The sequence below is a fragment of the Rhinoraja longicauda genome, chromosome 6 (assembly GCF_053455715.1).
Source record: "Rhinoraja longicauda isolate Sanriku21f chromosome 6, sRhiLon1.1, whole genome shotgun sequence".
Taxonomy (NCBI): Eukaryota; Metazoa; Chordata; class Chondrichthyes; order Rajiformes; family Arhynchobatidae; genus Rhinoraja; species Rhinoraja longicauda.
This window is the reverse complement of record NC_135958.1, coordinates 3,394,023-3,415,035: the sequence shown is the minus strand read 5'-3', so window position 1 is coordinate 3,415,035 and position 21,013 is coordinate 3,394,023. Positions and strand designations below refer to the sequence as shown.

Genomic DNA, 21,013 nt, shown 5'->3' with positions numbered 1-21,013 from the left:
GTGCACTAGCTTGTTATTTATTTTGTCTCTTTTAATTATAAGTAATTGGTCGTTGTAAATAAAATGAACAAACACTTAATTACATTTTTTAAGTCAATATACTAATTTTCCCCCTTTTAATATCTTTAAAACGGAAGTTGCAAAGAATATGTGATGGATTTGGGTGATTAGAAGCTTACTGTGTTAATCACATGCTTTTAGATTTTATCGGGATATTTTCATCAGATTAGAGAATCTGAAAAATGATGGGAATAATACAATTGGAATATTTTTTCTGACCTAGATTTGGAAGCTTCAGGCATGATGCAATCTGCATCCAGGAAACCACATTTAAATTATGAATGTTTCTGTTTACTTATAGTTGTCAGGTGCTACTACTTTACTAGGCTGGGCAGTTTTAATCAGAAACATTATTAGATTGCATTACATGATAAACCATTCTGGCTATTTTAATACAGCATGTTATTTAACTTGGCATGAAAGTGCCTTTTGAAAAGTTCTAGTTGAGTGCTTTCTCCATGTAACACTTTTTCTGATGCATCATATTTACAGATCATCATTCTTCCATAATACAGAAAGTCAGAAATCATTTGTAATCTATTATTGTCCAATTAATATATTTACACTTTGAGCAGGAAAATAGCAGTCAGATATAGCATCAGACTGTTCATAGTTCACACTTTTTTTTGCAGCTGTCAAATGAATTTGTACTTTAGGAAGCAGCATTCCAAATTATGAGAAAGCTGTTAACATTAGCTAATGTTCAAAATGGCCAACATTGTTTCTGCATATATACAAGTCCCTCTCTCCCATGTCTGGTGCTTCAAAATGTGAAGGTGTGGTGAGAATTCACATGGACAGATTTTGGGTGCTCCTCAGAGTTAGAGATCTGCTAGGGGGGCTACACGTTTGGGGGATACAAGCATCCCCGGGTGCTGGTTCAGACAGTGCTGAAGTATCTCAGCAGGTCAGGCAGACCTCTGGAGAACATGGGCAGGTGACGTTTCAGGTCAGGACCTACTTGAGACTCCTGAAGACTTCGGACTTCAGCTACAATTTTGCGGCTTATAACTGATGAAATGACACTAGCTAGGTATTTCCATACGAACCAGTTTAAGATTTTAAAATAACAATTGATGGGTGAAAGGGAAAGTTTTGTAATTTACCAATACTTTGTACAGATTTATTAATGAAAATAGCTGGGATAAATTTAATCCCTTGTTATCACTGAGGGGAATTGATATTTCCAAATAACGTAGGCAAACCTTTAATGAAACATCCAATATCTGACCATAATGAAAATCTAGTTAGAATTATAGCCACTCATTGCAGAAACAAGCCTTTCAGCCCAAATTGCCCACGCCAACCAAGATGCCCCAACTCCACTAGTCCCACCTGCCTATGTTTGGCACATATCCCTCTAAACCTTTTCTATCCATATACCTGTCCAAATGACTTTTTAGTTGAAGGCGGACACAAAAGGCTGGAGTAACACAGTGGGTCAGGCAGCATCTCTGGAGAAAAAGAATAGGTGACATTTTGGATCAAGAGCCTGTGTCACATGTAAGGCACAATAAGGATCTATTGAGATGTTGATCAGGGGAGAACTGGTATGATGCATGCCAGCATATGCAGCCACAATTAAAGTCTTGACTTGGAATCATAGAGCCATATAGCATGCCTCTATGACTCCAATTGAATGCAGCCCATATTTGACAAGTTGTGAAGCAGAATTAAACGTGTCCAGTGATGTGGATTTTATTTTAAAAAGTGAACCACAAAAGCTTGAGTACCATAAAAGTGCAACTAACTTTCTAATACACTGTTGTCTGGCCTAAGAATGATTCCAGTTATTAGCATTTCATACACTCACGTTGGATAGGAGAGAAGCAGAGGTCAAGAATTAAAAACTGTTGGGCAAGAGCATTTCAATGCCATAACATATGCAGTGGGAAGTAGGGGTAGGAGATGAAGGGGAGTAGTAAAAGAGGTTCGAGTGAGATTCAATATGCATGAATATTCATAAACTAACAACAACATTGCCTGCTGCTAATATATCCCAGTCGCACTAAAATTGTGGGATTCACAAAAAAATGTTTGATTTCTAATTATCCTGAGCATTTATTAAAAATGGGTCTAATTAATAGTCACTTTCATGGGCCCAAAGACCTGTTTCCGTGCTATATGGCTCTATGACTCCAAGTCAAGAGTTTAATTGTCATATGTACCGATAACAGAACAGTGAAATTCTTACTTGGTGCAGCTTTGCATTACCGTTAATGCAATAACACGTACATATATATAATATATAATAATCATTATACAATAAATAAATAACCTTCATACTAGGTAAGCATATTATGTAAAAGCAAAGTCCACAGTGCAACAAAGGCAGTCCATAAAAGATTACAGTTACTGAGGTTAGTGTGTAATGTTCAAGAGCCTGATGGTTTGGAAGTAGCTATTCTTGAACCTGGTGGTCACGGTTTTCAGGCTCCTGTACCAACTTCTCAATGATAGTAATGGAATGAGTGCGTGGCAAGGGTGGTGTGGGTCTTTGATATTGGTTGCCTTTTGGAGGCAGTGGCTCCTATAGACTCCTCTGTTTATTGCAGTTTGCATTCACAAAATAGAATCTTGCGCTGTGTGGGATTGCCTTGAATTGTGTGTTATGCTCCCTGATGTACCATTAACATTGACTATGTCATACCATTGTTTCTTACATTTAAAAATTACGTTTTGGTCATTAGAAAATCTATCAATCATGTCTCATTTCGACACGGTTAACTCTTAAAATTGGTCCATTTCTTTTCCTTTGCTTTTTTGGGGTAAAACAATCACGATCTAAATAATGGAATGCTTGTTGGACAAGTGCTGTAGTGTCACACCTGACAGCATTATAATTGCTTCACTGAACACGTTGCAAAATCTGACTCCTGTATTAAAGATAGACACCAAGTGCTGGAGTAACTCGGTGCCTCTGAAGAAAAAGGATTGGTGACGGTTCGGGTCGTGACCCTTCCTCAGTCTGACAGGCGGGGAGTGGGGGGGGGGTGAAGAGCGGGAGAGCTGAAATAGATATTTGAGGAAGCACTGCAATTAGATCATATAGAGATTACATTAGAACTGTAAAAAGCATGACGCCTTTAACAAATGTGCTGCTGAGTTGGTTATCTCAGCAATTGGCATTGGCCCCCACTTCTCCTGTTTCAGAAACTTATGGTAACTTGTTAAATGTACAGATAATATAAAATAGATAGACTTGTGTCTGGAGAGAAAGCTAGTAAACTACAAAATGGTTCAGAGAGTGCAAGTTTGTACGGTTTCTACTCGTACTACACTGTAAGAATTGTTTCAGATGTTAGAATACAAGGAAACCATTCAAAAAGCAAAAGCAGTTCAGAGAAAAATCGCCACAATCCTCTGTGTCAGAAGATGTGGTCAGTTGAAAAGAGGCCTGAAGCTTTGATTTTGATATTTGAGGGGATGTAATGAGGGAAAAGATAACGTTTTCCTCGGTGGATAAGCTAAGGTTGGTTGTAAGAACAATGTTATCTTGTATCAGATGTCACATATAGAAATTACAAATTAATTTAGAATTAATTTTTGAATGTAGTTTATTTTTCCAAACTTTAATGTTCAAGGAATGAAATCTAAATAAATATGTTCCACCTGCATTTCCCACAAACTAATACGATTAACAATATACAGATCAATTTGGCCATTTTTATTTTTATTGTTCATATTTGGAGCGCTTGCCTCCAGAGAATTATCACAAAAGCTTGAGGCCTGTTTACAGACTAAAACTTTTTTGTTTGGAGTTATAGTCGCATTTGCCCCCCTTTTTTAAAACTGCCTACTCTCAGAAACACAAAATTCTGATGATATTCCTTGGGTAATATAAAACACATTGTTTTTAAACCATGAACTTTGCTTAATTGAAGTACTTTGAAAATATGAGCTGAACATATTTCCATGGCCTCTTCTATTAGGAAAACCTGAGCTCCAAAGCATGTCCACCTCAATTATCCTTTTAAATAAATGTATAATATTCACTTGTAGAGTGGTTACAGATATGCCCACTTTCAGAAATATTGAGCATGACAATCAACTTCAACAATAATTCAGTTGGTGGCACTGTTAGAATGTTTCGGGATCAGGCCTCAATTAAGACACTTAAGCACAAAACAATGAGCTATAGTATTTACCACCCTCTGATTAAAGAAATTCCTCCTCATCTCCCTAAAAGAACATCCTTTAATTCTGAGGCTATGACCTTTAGTCCTAGACTCTCCCACTAGTGGAAACATCCTTTCCACATCCACTCTATCCAAGCTTTTCACTACTCCGTACGTTTCAACGAGGTCCCCCCTCATTCTTCTAAACTCCAGCGAGTACAGGCCCAATGCTGTCAAACGCTCATGATATGTTAACCCACTCATTCCTGGGATCATTCTTGTAAACCTATGTGAGTGATCCATTGCCTCAAGTCCACTTTATTACCTGTTTTTCTTGACAGCCAATCTGAAAAATTATCCAACTCTAGTTTTGAATATGTTCATCAGCTGCCCGTCCAGTGTTTCTTACACTGCACCTCATCTTGTTGTCCACATACACTTTTCATCTTCAATATTAACTCCACACTAAATGGAGATGTACAGTTGTTGGGTTCATACAGGAGCACCTGCACTTTCTCATCTTGCCCAAATACATATGTACACAGTTTTGCATCCTGCCCCCTCACTTGCGCACAGATTTGGTGAAGTGTACATGGATGCTCAGTATTGCAAGTCTTTATCAGTTGCATACATGCAGTGTTATTTGGTTAGAGGTAAAGCTTATTATTTTAATGTGTTCCCTCAGATGGACGTCCTCAGTGGGAGGTCGAAGGCAAAATTCTCAGGGAGAAATTTCAAGGGGTAAGATATTTAATTTTCTATTTAAATAGTATTTTTAAAATGCATATGGTCTCTTGTCCCTCGAGAGATTTTGAATTGTTTACCAAATTGCTAACTGTGTGAAGTCTTTGAGGTACAAACCAGATTTTGATTGTACTAATTTCAATAAACTAAATGTATTTGGAACTTGAAGCTTTAGTTAAAATTGATTATTTTGATTGCTGTAAGACTTTAATGCTGTTCATTATCTTAAGAGCTGAGGGAATTGATTATGATGTCAAATGTTGACTTTAATTTCAGCAGGTTTTCAGTTTTTTAAATTGTTTGCAAATTATGGTCAGTGTTATAGCTAGAATATTTTGTCTCGTGGATAAAACTTATTATTGCATACAATTTCAAATTCTGAATGTTCCAAACGTACATTTAAGGATTTGGTGCTTCTCTCATTATTTTAAAACTATAGGTTCAGTTTTATTCTAACTCTGCCCACCTCCAAAACTTATTCCATGAACTGTTCTTGTAGTTTTAAATTTTGTTTTATGGCATAATATGGATAAAGCACCTTGATGATGATGGATAAAATGTACAGTTTTACTTCAAGCCTAAGGGATTGTTCTTGAACTTATTCTTCAAAGTTATTTTGTTTCAGGTTAATCTTGTTGTTGAAGTTCCTCCTTACCATAATAAAAATGTTACATCTGCAGTTCAAGTACAATTTTATGTTTGCAATGGGAAGAGAAAAAGAAGTCAGTCCCAACGCTTCACTTATATGCCAGGTAAATCAGTCATTTCACTTGGTTACATATTGAAGACACAGATGTGGGGAAGAGGGTAATTTCTCAGCAACAATGAGTTGGAGTAAAAAATGTTTATTCATTCAGTACTAATTCTTGAAGCTGTTCTTCTAGTGAAGTGAATAATGTTTTTACTAATTAATGTAGCATAAAGGAGACAATGGTACTGTGTTTGCTCAAGTTTCTCAAATTGGATACTGATACAACATTCTCCACAAAAATGGATTTTCCTCCGATTTCCCCTCTCATCCCAAAGACCTATGGGTTTGTAGCTTAATTGGCCTCTGTAAATTGTCCCTCATGTGAAGGGAGTGGATGGGTGGCACAATGGTAGAATTGCTGCCTTATAGCGCCAGATACATGGATTCGATCCTGACTACAGGTACTGTCTGTACGGAATTTGCACGTTCCCCCTGTGTCCACTGGGTTTTCTCCGGGTGCTCCACTTTCCTCCCACACCCCAAAGACGTGCAGGTTTGTAGGTTAATTGGCTATTGTAAATTGTCCCAAGTATGTAGGGTAGTGCTAATGTACAGGGTGATCGCTGGTTGGCACAAACCTAGTGGGCCGAAGGGCCTGTTTCCATGCTGTATCTCTGAAGTCTGATGAGAAAGTGGGATAATATAGAACTAATGTGAACATGTGATAGATAGATTGATGGTTGGCATGGATTCAATGGGTGGAATGGTCTGTTTCCAAGTTGTATCTCTCAACTAAACTAATCTGTAGTACAACAATGCAGTGAAGACGAGTCATGCATTTTGTGAAATCCTTGCCATATGTTCACATGGCGTCACGTGAAGGTTTGTGGGGTTTACTATTATTTTGAACTCCTGTTGGGCCCTTTACGTGAAGACACGCGTTAAGCAATTTTTTTTTTAATGGCCCATTAATATGTGACAGCGTTAATTTTATGTGGGCAATTGACTGACAACTCTTTGGTTATGTTTTTTAATATAATGGGCTAAAATTTGCTATATAAGAAACTATGAAGCCCGAGATAAAGGAATGTTCTTCTTGAAACAAACTTAGTGTGCAGTTAGAACAAGAAAGTAGGAGGCGGAATGGTATTTTGACCTTTTATTGTAAGCAAGATGAATTTCAAGAGATAGGAAGTCATATTGCCATTGTCAGGTATGATGAGGCCAGGTCTGGAAAACTACATATGAATTTGGTCTCCTAATTGGGGGAAAAGCACACAAGATTCACCAGATTCATTCCTGAAATGGCAATAGGTTGAGCAAAATGGGCCTTTGCTTTTTGGTGTGTAGAATAAGTGGGTGTTAAATGTGGAGCAATGAACATCTGGAAGATGCTTGACAGGTTAGATACTATAAAGATATTTGATGGGGAAAATCTGGAACCGGATAATGGAGCTCATTATTTACAGTAAATTGACATGATTGTGCACTTACAGGTAACGTAAGGTTTTGGTTTGTATATTTAAAAGTAAGAAGTCAATCTGATTTTATTTGCTGAAGGTAGACACAAAATGCTGGAGTAACAATGGGTCAGGCAGCACCTCGGGAGAGAAGGAGTGGGTGATGTTTCGGGTCAAGACTGATCTGAAGAAGGGTCTTATTTATTTGCTGAATTATGTTCCAAAAGAATTAGGATTCTGAGATAAGAATTTGCAAGAAGCTTGGTAGGGGAGAAAAGATTGACTGCAAATGACAAATTATATTTCAAATATTATCAGATTTAACCTTTGGAGTTGTTTGTTTTCCCCCATTTTATGAAGCTCTGGCAGTAAAAAAAATCATTTTTTTCTAAAATGGGTAAGCCAAACTTTAGGGGAGCAGTTAATTTGTTTATTTCACTGCCAATTTATTCTCCATTCAATATTGATAGATTTTTAGGAAAGCACATTTTTTTGTCTTAAGTTGTGTATTTTGTGGGAGACCTTAGACTAATAGCAAACATTAGTGAATACAAGATACTTGCAAAAGAGACAAGCCATTACTCTCACCGTAGTTTATGCAGGAAGATCTTGTATTTTTATGTAAAATTGCTTACACACTGTATCGAAAGCATTAGAATTATGCTGGTAGCGAGTTTCTTGACAATGTGTAGAAGGGTGCCTGGTATTTATCATTCATGAATTGTATTAGTGAGAGTCATCAAGCTATTTGACCACTGCATGGGCCAAGGAGTGTCACTGTCAAATCAGACTCTGGAGATTTATAATCACTGGTGCCAAGGTGGTTCCCCACTGACACATCAGTCGCTTGTTCAGTCTCATTTCCCAAGGTCAACTTTAAACTTGGTTCACTAACTAATTTCCCAGTCTCTTGGGAGAACTGAGCAAAAAATCTTTTGGGATGCTGTGCAAGTGAGGTGACACTGATTTGCATTGATAATAAGATGTCGGCTGCAGGAGTACCAAAGTATAGGTGGAAAATGGGAACCACTTAATTCCTTATCCAATAGGCAAAAGTTAGTCTTCCCATTCTGTCTGTTAGTGTGTGAAATGTCCTAAGTTTCTTTGTGGAACAATAAAATAATGAGTTATTTCACTAAAGCTGAATGCATATTATGCAGCCCACAATATTAATATTTCCTGTTTTCATTGTAAGAAACATGTACTGGACCAATGATGGATCGGGGCAGGTGTTGGCAGGAAGTGGCTTGTACTGCTGAGCAGGAACCAGTTATTATCTATAAACCACGGTCTCCTGTTAAACCAAGTGGCAGAAGCTGAGGCTTGAACTAGTCAGAAATTGTTTGCTGCTAACTACAAAGTATGTGTGGGTGTATGGCACCCAAAGCTAGAGGAAAATGGTGCAAAAAAAACCTTGTGTTGGCATGACGTCATTTCAAGAAGAGCAGCCAAATCTTTCCAGTTTATTCAAATACTAATTTTTAATAATAGGTTTCTTTTGGGAAAAAAACTTAATCAAAGCTGTTAGGTCTTTTATAGATGTTTTACTTTTTTTAAGCCTTCAACAAACACCATTGCTTGAAATATTTCCCATTTGATAACTATTTGGTTACAGAAAATAAGTTGTAGCTTAATATCTGGTTGAGGATATTTTGCTTCTAACTGGTTAATGCCTTACTAGCACCTTTTTGAGAGGCTGTAGTTACAAATACTTAATCGGGTAGGATGAGTGCGAAGTTTTGAATGGAAGAAGCACAGTAAAAGAGGACGTTTTAAGAAGTTTAGCATGTTTGAAAAAAGAGAATGCACCAAGGTCAGATGAAAGTTATTCCAAGACATTAAAAGCAAGGGGGAAAATTGCAGAAAATATGACCATAATTCTTCAGATCTTCCTGATTGTTATACTGAGACTTGGACTCCTTTGTGTGAGATGCTCTAGCAGATTGAAACAGCCTTCTGCAGCCTTTCTTGTCCCTTTCAGAATTATATGCGTGCTGCTTCTTACCGCCCAGCCCCCCTTACTCCACCCCCACTAATTCACGTTTATAGTGTAGTGGTGCCATGAGAATAGAGAACTGCAAACATTTGTTTTAAAGAAAGGAAAGATGAATCAAATAATTACTAAGCAATAAGTTTAACTACACTTAGGTACAGACTGTAGAAGCAAAGAACTGCAGGTGCTGGTTAATACACAAAAGGGCACAAAGTGCTGGAGTAACTCAGCAAGCCAGGCCGTATCTTTAGAGTACATGTACAAATTGCTGGAGTAATGTTCTCCAGATATGCCGTCTGACTCACTGAGTTATTCCAGCACTTTGTGTCGTTTTTTGAGGTACAGATTGTTGGAAATTATGCAATTAGAAATTATGTATTTTTGAAAAGTGCAACAAGGCCAGTGAACATGTGAAAAATGGAAGGATATTGAGTGTTGTGAATGAACAAACAGATCTTAACGTTTATATCCAGAGGTGTTTAAATGTATCAGGGTCAATCAATAGGCAAGAGTGTTTTCCCTGAGGCACTGAATATAACAGTTATGCTAGAATGCATAACATCATTTAGACCATAGCATAAGTACAATGTACAGTTCTGGTCAACACATAACAGGAAAAATGCAGTGGAGAGAGTGCAAAATAGTTTTTTTTGACAGTTTTAGATATTTAGCTATGAGAAATGAGGGTTGGTAACGTTTTAGGAGATTTGATCAAGATTAATCATGTTTTGGGTGACTAATGGAGTGTTGGGAAGGCGCTGTTTCTCTTGGTAATTGGTAAACCAATTCAAAGGAACTGATGATTCAGCCATGGAGTAGTAGGGGTGTAGAATTGCTGACTAAAAAGATGATAGTGGTAGAAATCTTCATAATACTTAAAGTACTTGTGCATGTGGTTAGAGTTGCGACCTACTGCTAGAAGGTAGAATTTAGTTAGCTAGTTATTTTTCAACTAGCTCAAATAAGATGGGCCGAATGGCCTCATCTGTATCACAATATTTCTGATACTCTGAGAATGAGTTATTTTATGATATTAAAATGCTTATCATTGGTAAATACTAAGCTATAAAATTGAATGCATGATCCAATAAAAATGATGTCTATGAGTATGTCTTGAAATATAATTTGGGTGGAGATGTGGAACGCAGCTGTTGATGTTTGTTGTCACAAATCATTTGATATGTTTAAATGGGATCAAACTACCAGTGCTTTGAAGTTTTTGATATCTGGCTGCACAGCGTGGAAATTTTTTTTGGTTTGGAATTTTTCTTAACTCTTTCCATACTTTACTATAGCTGAGTTGCGCGTCTACCAATTTGTAAGTTTCACTAACAAAAATAGTTAACTATTGTGGTTAGGGACTGGTTGTAATATACTGATTTTTTAAATATTGATCTTGAAATTCATTTTTAAACATTTTATAGATCAAGATATTTCCCCTTTGCTTTGAGTTGTGCTAGACTTGACAATAGACAATAGGTGCAGGAGGAGGCCATTCGGCCCTTCGAGCCAGCACCGCCATTCAATGTGATAAAGGCTGATCATTCTCAATCAGTACCCCGTTCCTGCTTTCTCTCCATACCCCCTGACTCCGCTATCCTTAAGAGCTTTATCCAGCTCTCTCTTGAATGCATTCAGAGAATTGGCCTCCACTGCCTTCTGAGGCAGAGAATTCCACAGATTCACAACTCTCTGACTGAAAAAGTTTTTCTTCATCTCAGTTCTAAATGGCCTACCCCTTATTCTTAAACTGTGGCCCCTTGTTCTGGACTCCCCCAACATTGGGAACATGTTTCCTGCCTCTAACGTGTCCAACCCCTTAATAATCTTATACGTTTCGATAAGATCTCCTCTCATCCTTCTAAATTCCAGTGTACACAAGCCTAGTCGCTCCAGTCTTTCAACATATGATAGTCCCGCCATTCCAGGAATTAACCTAGTAAACCTACGCTGCACGCCCTCAATAGCAAGAATATCCTTCCTCAAATTTGGAGACCAAAGCTGCACACAGTACTCCAGGTGCGGTCTCACTAGGGCCCTGTACAACTGCAGAAGGACCTCTTTGCTCCTATACTCAACTCCTCTTGTTATGAAGGCCAACATTCCATTGACTTTCTTCACTGCCCGCTGTACCTGCATGCTTCCTTTCAGTGACTGATGCACTAGGACACCCAGATCTCGTTGTACGTCCCCTGTTCCTAACTTGACACCATTCAGATAATACTCTGCCTTCCTATTCTTACCACCAAAGTGGATAACCTCACACTTATCCACATTAAACTGCATCTGCCATGTTGTTGTTAAAGGGTTCACTTTAAAGAGAGAGTCATCTGCTCAGTTTTCCTCTTATTTCTACTAAAAATAAGTTGCTAATTCAGTTGAGGCAATTTGCTTAGGAATCGTGTGTAATTTTGATCCCCTAGTTCTTAAACACATATGTGACTTGTGGGCCAGAGTTTGTTTGAAAAACAGATGCATTCTTCTTCAGGGTGCAATCATGAAGTAGCTGTCTTCACACTATGAGTTAGCATTCTAAAGTTCAACAATACATTTGTTTCACAAATGCCTTGTGTAATTATAGGAAATAGAATATATGGTCAATAACAGCATGTAATTGTAAAGAACACAATTTCAATTTGCAAACTAAATTCCAAACTATAAAACACTTATTGTAAAATTGCACTTATTAATTATGAAATTCATATTATTGTGTTCAATATGCTAAAGCAATCATTGTTGATATAGTGGATGCAAAATGTTTTCCTGGGCGATTAGAAGACAGAGATTAGGTGAATTGGTTCCTGATTTTATTTGAATCACTGATATATATGGTTGTACATTCCAGAGGAAATAATTTGACTTCTGTTGGTTATCTCTTATTTTTAAAGAAATGTATGTTCATATATGATCAAACCATCCACCAGTGTTCTAGAAAACTTTATTCCATCTCTCACCTTTCAACTTGGAAATAAAGCTGAATTGAACAATTGTCAAGTCAAGTCAAGTCAATTTATTTGTATAGCACATTTAAAAACAACCCACGTTGACCAAAGTGCTGCACATCTGACTAGGAAAAAAAAAAACATACAGTGGCAGGCAGCCAAACACAACGGCGCGGCCATCTTGAACAAAATGTTAATTCAATCACCCACAGTCCAACAATAAAAGCACTAAACAGGCACCCAAATTACCCAACCCCAAAAACCCCCCAAAACACAGTCCAACAATAGAAGCATTAAATAGGCATTCAAATCATGTTGTTGTTTTAATGATGTTGTTTCAGGGGATTTCTTGGTAGTCTTTTAATAATGCATAGGATCTTTGTATCCTTTGTCAAAGTCATTAAGAACAGCATTAAAATGTCAGTTTAAACTATGTACCTTACATCGGGTAAGACTTGATATCCACAGCCTCTACTTGAGAGTACCTGTTAAGTTTTGGTCCCATATTAAAGGAGAAATGGTGTCAATTCAGTATGATTTGGTGCATTCGCAGGTGTCTATCCATAGTCTTATTTTATTTTTATCATCTTTGCAGTTTTAATCAAGCGGGAACATAATGATGAGCTAGAAATACCCACGATTCCTACTCTTCCATTGCCTATTGCACACACGGCTAATATGTCTGGTCTACATCAAATTGGATCTCAGCTGCCTTCATCGGATACTGGACATCATGAAAATTTGACATCTGCTTCACAGAGGATCCTTGGACCTCCATTGCAGCAAACATATGCATCGATGATTTCTCCATCAGTACCATGTTTGCCGCATCTGCCATCAAGAAGCATTAGCCCGGGTTCTGAATGCCCTATCATGGTTCCCCTGGGACACCAGTCTTTCCCAAAACCAGCTCCACCTATTGGGCCTTCTTACCAGCCTATGCAATCTAACATGATATATAATGGACAACCAGGTCTTCCCATGAATTCTGTTTCTAGCCAGGGATATGAGAGAATATCTTATCAGCCGGATGTAGTTGGTCCACTTCAAATTAACCTGGGATGTCAACAAATGCAACAAATGTACTGTTCTCCAAATCCAGGCCCAGCCTCAACGCCATCACCAACAGCAACTCATCCTTTGGGACATTCGCCACACTCTGGACAATCTTCACCACAGCTACACAATCTATCAGGGCCCCCTCCACTGACGCATCACAACGTGTGTAATCCTTCCCCATTTTCAACACCAGAGAGAGCTTCGCTGAACATTAAACAAGAGCCAGAGGATAATGAGCTACCTTTCCAGACCATTGGACTGCAGGATATAACACTTGATGATGGTAAGCAATCTAACCTATTTTAAACATAGATTTTTTTGTTTAAAAGAGCTTTATTAACTAAGAAAACATACATAAGTACTCATCCTCGTAAATTTTTATCTTATTACTACTAACCTCATGCACTATGTAAATTGTAGTTGTAATGCATTTCTTAAAAAGAATCTTCAGATCCAAATGTCACCTATCCATGCCCTCTCATGATGCTGCCTGATTGGCTGTTACATAGAAACATATAAAATAGGAGGAGGCCATTTGGCCCTTCGAGCCAGCACCGCCATTCATTGTGATCATGGCTGATCATCCACAATCAGTAACCTGTGCCTGCCTTCTCCCCATATCCCTTGATTCCAGTAGCCCCTAGAGCACAATCTAACTCTCTTTTAAATTCATCCAGTGAATTGGCCACTACTGCCTTCTGTGGCAGAGAATTCCACAAATTCACAACTGTCTGGGTGAATGCTTCTTCTCACCTCAGTTTTAAATGGCCTCCCTTTTATTCTTAGACTGTGACCCCTGGTTCTGGACTCTCCCAACATTGGGAACATTTTTCCTGCATCTAGCTTGTCCAGTCCTTTTATAATTTTATACGTCTCTATAAGATCCCCTCTCATCCTTTGAAACTCCAGTGAATACAAGTCCAGTCTTTTCAATCTTTCCTCATATGACAGTCCCGCCATCCCAGGGATTAAGCCCGTGAACATACGCTGCACTGCCTCAATAGCAAGGATGTCTTTCCTCAAATTAGGAGACCAAAACTGCACACAATACTCCAGATGTGGTCTCACCAGGACCCTATACAACCGCAGAAGGACCTCTTTACTCCCATACTCCAATCCTCTCGTTATGAAGGCCAACATGCCATTTGCTTTCTTCACTGTCAGCTGTACCTGCACGCTTACTTTCAGTGACTGGTGTACAAGGTCACCCACGTCTCGTTGTACTTCCCCTTTACCTAATCTGACACCATTGAGATAATAATCTGCCTCCTTGTTTTTGCCGCCAAAGTGGATAACCTCACATTTATCTACATTATACTGCGTCTGCCACCAGCACGTTATGTATCTTTTTTGTAAAACAGTATCTACAGTTCATTGTGCCACTATTTCCTTAATAATACACTCCAGAATTTTCCCTGCTACTGATGTCAGGTTAAGTAGTTTGTAGCCTCCGATCTCTTAAATACAGATAAGGATCAATAATATATATTCAGCATTGCAGGTATATAATTTGAAAGACTAAATTTTAATTTGTTCCCAAAAGTGGCTATTCTCTTCCTTGTTGGAAATCGCAGAGGAAGGAAGCACTTTTGAAGTAGTTGTTGAGCTATCTTTCAATTTATTTACTATAGTCAAAATGATAAAGGACATAAATCCCTTTTGTCAGACCTTGGATCAGTTAAATGTTGTGTTTTTTTAATGATAAAACTCCCACATTTCCTTTCTTTACAAATTCGACCTGACCGAGTCTGAGGGCTTTTAGTGTGCAGTTAATATCTGATTATATTCCTGACCGCTCATGGGCTGAGAGACCTTGTGGTACAGAAGGTGGGCTGAACCCTTCATTGCAGAATTCCCCCCATTATCTTGCTCACTTGCTGATAAATCTCTAGACTTTACTATTTAGGGATTTGACAATAGATGGTTGGTCAATGTGCAAGGAATTATTCTTGTCTTTGGAAGATCATAAAGCTGCTGCTTGTAAATCTGATTTTGCAGCCTTTAACAAACCTAAGTAGTTTCTACTGCAGGGTTGCTTGGAGCTTAACAATCTCATCTGAAATCAAATAATTGAAGATGGTTTCGCAAGGAACCCCTGCAGGAACCTAAGCATGTCATTTGGCATCAGAGGCTACAACTATCTTGCTTTGCAAGATACTGTTCGACTACTAGATTCCTATATCCCTGTAAGGGTCCCAACCGTCATCTATCCATGTTCTCCAGAGATGCTGCCTGATTCACTGAGTTGCTCCAGCACTCTGTGAAACGTCATCTATCCATGTTCTCCAGAGATGCTGCCTGATTCACTGAGTTACTCCAGCACTCTGTGAAACCGTCATCTATCCATGTTCTCCAGAGATGCTGCCTGATTCACTGAGTTACTCCAGCACTCTGTGAAACCGTCATCTATCCATGTTCTCCAGAGATGCTGCCTGATTCACTGAGTTGCTCCAATGCTGTTTTTTTTGTAAACCAGCACCCGCAGTTCTTCGTTTCTATGTTCTTGGAATCCTCACCAAGTTCAGTTTTGCATGAACTCCTTGATACATCATTTGCTGACCGTTGCCTTGATGTGGAACTTTTTCTACGGTCAGTAGGTGAATGAATAAAGGAGCCCTGCATGAGAGACTGAAGATTTGTGGGTCCGGCAAGACTTCATTTTCCTATGAAGAGATTCCTATATACATTTTATGCAGCTGCATAAAATAATTTTAGGTTAATACCAATTGCGTTATGTCTCATTTTGGTTTACAATCAGAGCAATTAATGTGTTGCCATGAAACGATTGCCTTAATCCACAGATAACATTTCAAAAATCTGTTTTTCAGAATAGTTGATGTGTGTATATACTCTTTCGGATTTGGAACAGCTATGTGCTGTGGGCTTTGATCACAATTATTTTAAAATATCTAATAGTTTCAGTAATAATTACAAACATTTAAGACCCTTTCTTTACTATTGGTCCCAAACTCAACTTCAAAATAATGCATGTCTTATTTATTGCAGCATAACAGATGAGATGATATAAGACTAAAAATGATACTCGGACATGTCCAGTATCAAGTCCTCATCTCCCCTTCCCAAACCTAGATTCTTGCCCTCCCCACTATTGACAGATCTCAAGTAACTTAATGGACAACAGCTACAATCTTTTCCCAGTGCAAAAATGGTTCTCTGAAGTTGCCATTCCAAACTCCCATCCCCACCCTTTGATCAAAATTGTGAAATTAATGTACTGACCAGATAATTATCTATGATTCAAGCCAACTTGTGCGTCCTGGATTTTTTAATAGAAATAGGAGTTTACAGCATTTGAGATCATACAATCAAATTGCCTTATTTAGTTTACGCAGAATTAACAATATATGACTGGTTAAACCATTTTAATAATTCCAGAATACCATGGTTCAGAATTGGAATTTGATTTATTCAGTCTTAAACTAATTTTGTCCTATTTATTTATTTTCATAAACCTGATTTTTCCATTTATGCTCCTATTGTGTGTAAACGAATGGTTCACAATTAAATCACCAAATAAGCTAAACCGACTAAGATTTTAGATTTGATCTGTCGTCTTGGCTCATTTTGTTAATCTAGCACTGGGTAATAAGGGAATGTGCTTGATATTTTCACACATTATTATTCAGGGGTCCTTACAGAAAATACAGATGTATGATTGCAGAGTAATATGATCTCACATTGATGCACTTTGTGGATACAAGAACACCATTGCACATGTGGAGCAAAAAAGATAGTGAAAATGTAGAAATCCTTTTTTGAAAAGATAAATCTTGGTGCTAATAAGTTAGTAGAAACCAATTATTCATATTGCAAAACTAGAATTTGTGAATGTAGTGAAATTTGATGCTTTGATGTGTGAAAGTGTCATTTACAAATATATTTTCAAGATGCAAGTCTTCAAAAGCTTACGTGTATATGATAGCTTATTTTTGGGCTACTGAATTCACATTTAATTAATTATGGAGCTCTGCATACCGTTGCAGATCTTTGTTTATACAGTTGAATGTTGAGCACCGAAATGGACTGCTATAGTGTGGTATCGTGTGGCATGAAAGGCACTGCAGTTGAGAATAGAGAATTCAACATACCAATTGTAATCTTTTGATGAAGATGATGCTTGGAAAACCATCTTTAATCCGATGAAATATTTTGGCATTTCCACATTCATCATCTACTCGTCACAGACACATCGTCCCTGTACATGTTGATAAGATGGACCACGATACTTGTGGCAATACAGTTGAGGGCTTCTCCATACACATTATGTAGCACTCTCATCGTGTTAATGGAGAAGGATTAAATGTAGGTGGGAAGTGCAAGCATTTGGGTCCCTGCAGGCAAAGGAGGAAAGTGACATCTGTTAGCGTGCAGCTTGTCTCTACTCAATTTTGGAAGTTCACTTGTAGTTTACCACGATAATTCATGAAGTGAGATATTCAAAGACATTAAAATATGTTTTTATTTCAAAGATGTTTTAGGTTGATGTAATTTACAACTGTGGAATTGTGTTATAATATGATTTTGAGCCTGTCAATTATGTGCAATTTTATACAATTTCAAAAATATTTAACAATTGCCGTATTTTTTCTTCATGCACTATAAAGACAAATAGGGTGCAGAGAATAGTTTTCTGATGTTGCCGTGAAGAGTGAATAATGTACAAGCTTGCTAGGACTTGAAAGGTGGTTGGTACATTGCTGACAAACTATCCAGTGTTATCTGCAAAAACATTCACCAACACTCATTTAACCAACTGTTAATCTACATAATTATACCGTTTGTGCAACGTAAATGAAACAAAATATTAATCTCTTAATTTGCATAATTGGATTAAAATGTTATAACTTTGAATTTGTGAATTACATTTAAATTTCAACGGTTTCAATAGCCTAAATTCAAACCTTGTAATTTTTTCTCAGAAGGAAGCCTCAAAAGAATGCATTATACAGGGACATTTCACAGTAATACTGGTGTTATTAAGTAGTCTTTGCCTCTGCTAAGGATACACAATCTTAAGAAAAGTTAATAAATGTCATCCAGCTGTGATGTGCTATCATTTTCTCGATGCTCTTGCAAGTTTATGTTGAATGATGTCACTGCCCTCCACCATTATCTTTCATTTCTTGCCTAGCTCAATGGGGCTTACATTATTTGGAATCGTTCTTGCCATTCTGATGCCAGCATGTTTGCAGTAATTCCCATATCACTTTCCCTATACTATTCCTATTGCACTCTTTAGTAATGCATATATGCCCATCCACTCCCCAGAACTTTTCATTCTTCTGGCTCTTCCAGCTTTTTACTTTTAATATTCACTTTTGTAATCAAATCAATTAAACTTTAGTATAGAGATACAGCGAGGAACCAGGCCCTTTGGTCCACCGAGTCCACTCCAACCACCTGTATACTAGTTCTATCCTGCACACTAGCGACAATTTACAGAATCCAATTAACCTACAAACCATCTTTGGAGTGTGGGATGGAACCAGAGCACCCGGAGAAAACCCACGTGGTCCCAGGGGGAATGTACAAACTCTGTACAGATAGCAACTGTAGTCTGGATCGAACCTCAGTCTTTGGCTCCGTAAGGCAGCAACTCTACTGCTGCGCCAATGTGCTGCCCTAACATCTACACAGTTGCACCAATAGCTTAAAATCTGTTTCAAGGTTATATATTTGTGCCATTTTTAATCATTAGATATTCTGTTTAATGCAAGTTGCTATATTTCTGTTGGTGTAACGTGTTGTAGTGCATACAACATGAGGCTGTTGGTTCCCTGCAATTCCCTCTCTTTAACTCCACTGTGGTGCTTTTGCCATTTACCCACATTGAGGAGTAGCCAAATAATCCACTGGCATATCTTTGGGATGTGACAGAAAACCAGACCACCCAGACGCTCATCCAGTCATCAAGAGAACATACAAATTCAGGCCAGGTTTGCAGGAACAATGGGGCAGCACCACTCACTGCCAACTCACGGTGCATATTTTGATAAAACACTGGTTGTAAATGTGAAATGTCTATTCAGAGAGTGGCAAAAACATATTAAGACACATTTAATATTCTATAGCATTACTCAAAAGTTACGTTACTTAAAATGATTCTATTTGCACACTCTTGTATCATCATGAAGTTCCCATGTCTACCAAATGTTTCTTGATCAAGCGAGCACAAAAAGATTGCAGCTGTTGCTCCACTATTAGAATAATCTGAGCTAATTATAGGTGAAGGCTGCTGCTATGGTGAAAGTTGACACTGTACCACTTACAGGTTTCACTCTGCCACAGACAAATCTAAATATACTTCACTGGATAATCTGGTGCAGCTACAGGGAATCTCTGCGTACCCACAGCTGTTAAAACTGGGCCTTTAGATGACAAGCTATAGGCAATGTATGTCCTTAAACTTTCTTTAGCCTTATTATTAATCTGATTAATTGATTCTAAGGTCCAAATAGTTTTCAGGATTCACTGGACTTTCAGGGGGGATAGCTAAGATTAAACAATGGAAGCTCATAAAATGATAAGCAATTAACCTGCTACTGCTAAATAGAATGCAGGCAATACAGAACTTTCTACCATCAGCTCATTTCCATGATGGTGATGCCTTCATCATTGACTTCAATCTCCGTGTACTGAATGGATCAACAAACATCAAACCATAGGTGGCTGCAAAATGAGATGGCGTTCCTCAAAGCTAAACTATCTCCTCAAGAGGTGTGCCGTTGTGGCAGGAACATGTTTTGGCAGATAGAAGCGTAAAATTGAGTTTGGAGTTATTGAAGAATTATCCAATTGGAGAAGGGGGTGAAATTTGAGGCTTTCAAACAGTGCACTGGAATTAGAGTGTGAGGGAGTCCTGCGAACACATGGGGTGAAAGAAGCCTGGTGACAAATACACAGATGGCAAGATATCCAAATTGAAGGCCTGATGTCTTGTACATTGTTTTCAAGTCAAGGGTGTTTGACTGTCATATGTCCCTGATCGAACAATGAAAATTTTACTTGCAGCAGCACAACAGAATATGTAAACATAGTACACTGTAAACAATATAATGAACGAGGAAATAAAATTATGTTCTTGAATGCCCTGGATATATACCAGATATATATAAACACGCACGCAAGCAAGCGCACACACACACACGAACCAATCCACAAGCAAACACACGTACGAATACACAAGCAAGTACACGCAAACACACACGCACGCACAAGCAAACACAAGCAAACAATAATAGTGCAAAAAGACAAAACTAATGCACCCAAGTCAACGTAGTTCAGAGCTTATTTCGAGGTTGTAGTGTTTAATAGCCTGATGGCTGTGGGGAGAAGCTGCTCCTGAACCGTCTCGTTATAGTTTTCAGGCTTCTATATCTTCTTCCTGATGGCAGGAGTGAAATGATTGTGTGACCAGGGTGGTGTGGGTCTCTGATGATGCTGGCTGCCTTTTTGCGGCAGCATTTCCTGTAAATCCTTTGATGGCGGGGAGGTCAGAACCCGTGATGGACTGGGCAGCGTTCACTTTTTGCGGTCTTATTCGCTCCAGGGCATTCAAGTTGCTGAACTAGGCTGTGATGCAACCAGTCAATGTGCTCTCCACTGCAGAAGCTCAATAGAGTCCTTTGACACACCAAATCGGATGTTCATGTAAAAAAATTGCTTCCTGAGGTCCTTAGATGGATATTTACCATTGTAGAGGGTCATCCTCCCTCTTTTACTTCCAGCAGCTTGCTCGCTGCTCATTCTCCCAGTCATGCTGTTCTCTGAGAAATGTGTCTTTAAATGCATGTATGTCAGGCAATAAATAGCTTGTGCAAAAGCCTTGAAGTCAACCAAAATGTTTTGCAGCATCTGTCATATCATATACTAGAATTTTAAAAAACCTTGTAATTTGAACAATCTTAACACCTGGACTCAACTTA

The 21,013-nt window shown here is 38.2% G+C and overlaps 1 protein-coding gene across 3 annotated transcripts in view; it reads left to right on the top strand.

Moving 5' to 3' along the window:
* nfatc3a (nuclear factor of activated T cells 3a) overlaps positions 1-21,013 on the top strand; it is a 175,267-nt gene that overhangs the window by 125,713 nt on the left and 28,541 nt on the right. For all 3 annotated transcript variants that reach the window (XR_013547361.1, XM_078400364.1, XM_078400362.1), the window contains exons 7-9: positions 4,864-4,919; positions 5,548-5,674; positions 12,604-13,350. Coding sequence is in view for 2 of the 3 variants with exons in the window: in XM_078400364.1 (XP_078256490.1) it covers positions 4,864-4,919; positions 5,548-5,674; positions 12,604-13,350 (930 nt within the window). In the remaining variant the exon portion in view is untranslated. The remainder of the gene's footprint in view (positions 1-4,863; positions 4,920-5,547; positions 5,675-12,603; positions 13,351-21,013) is intronic.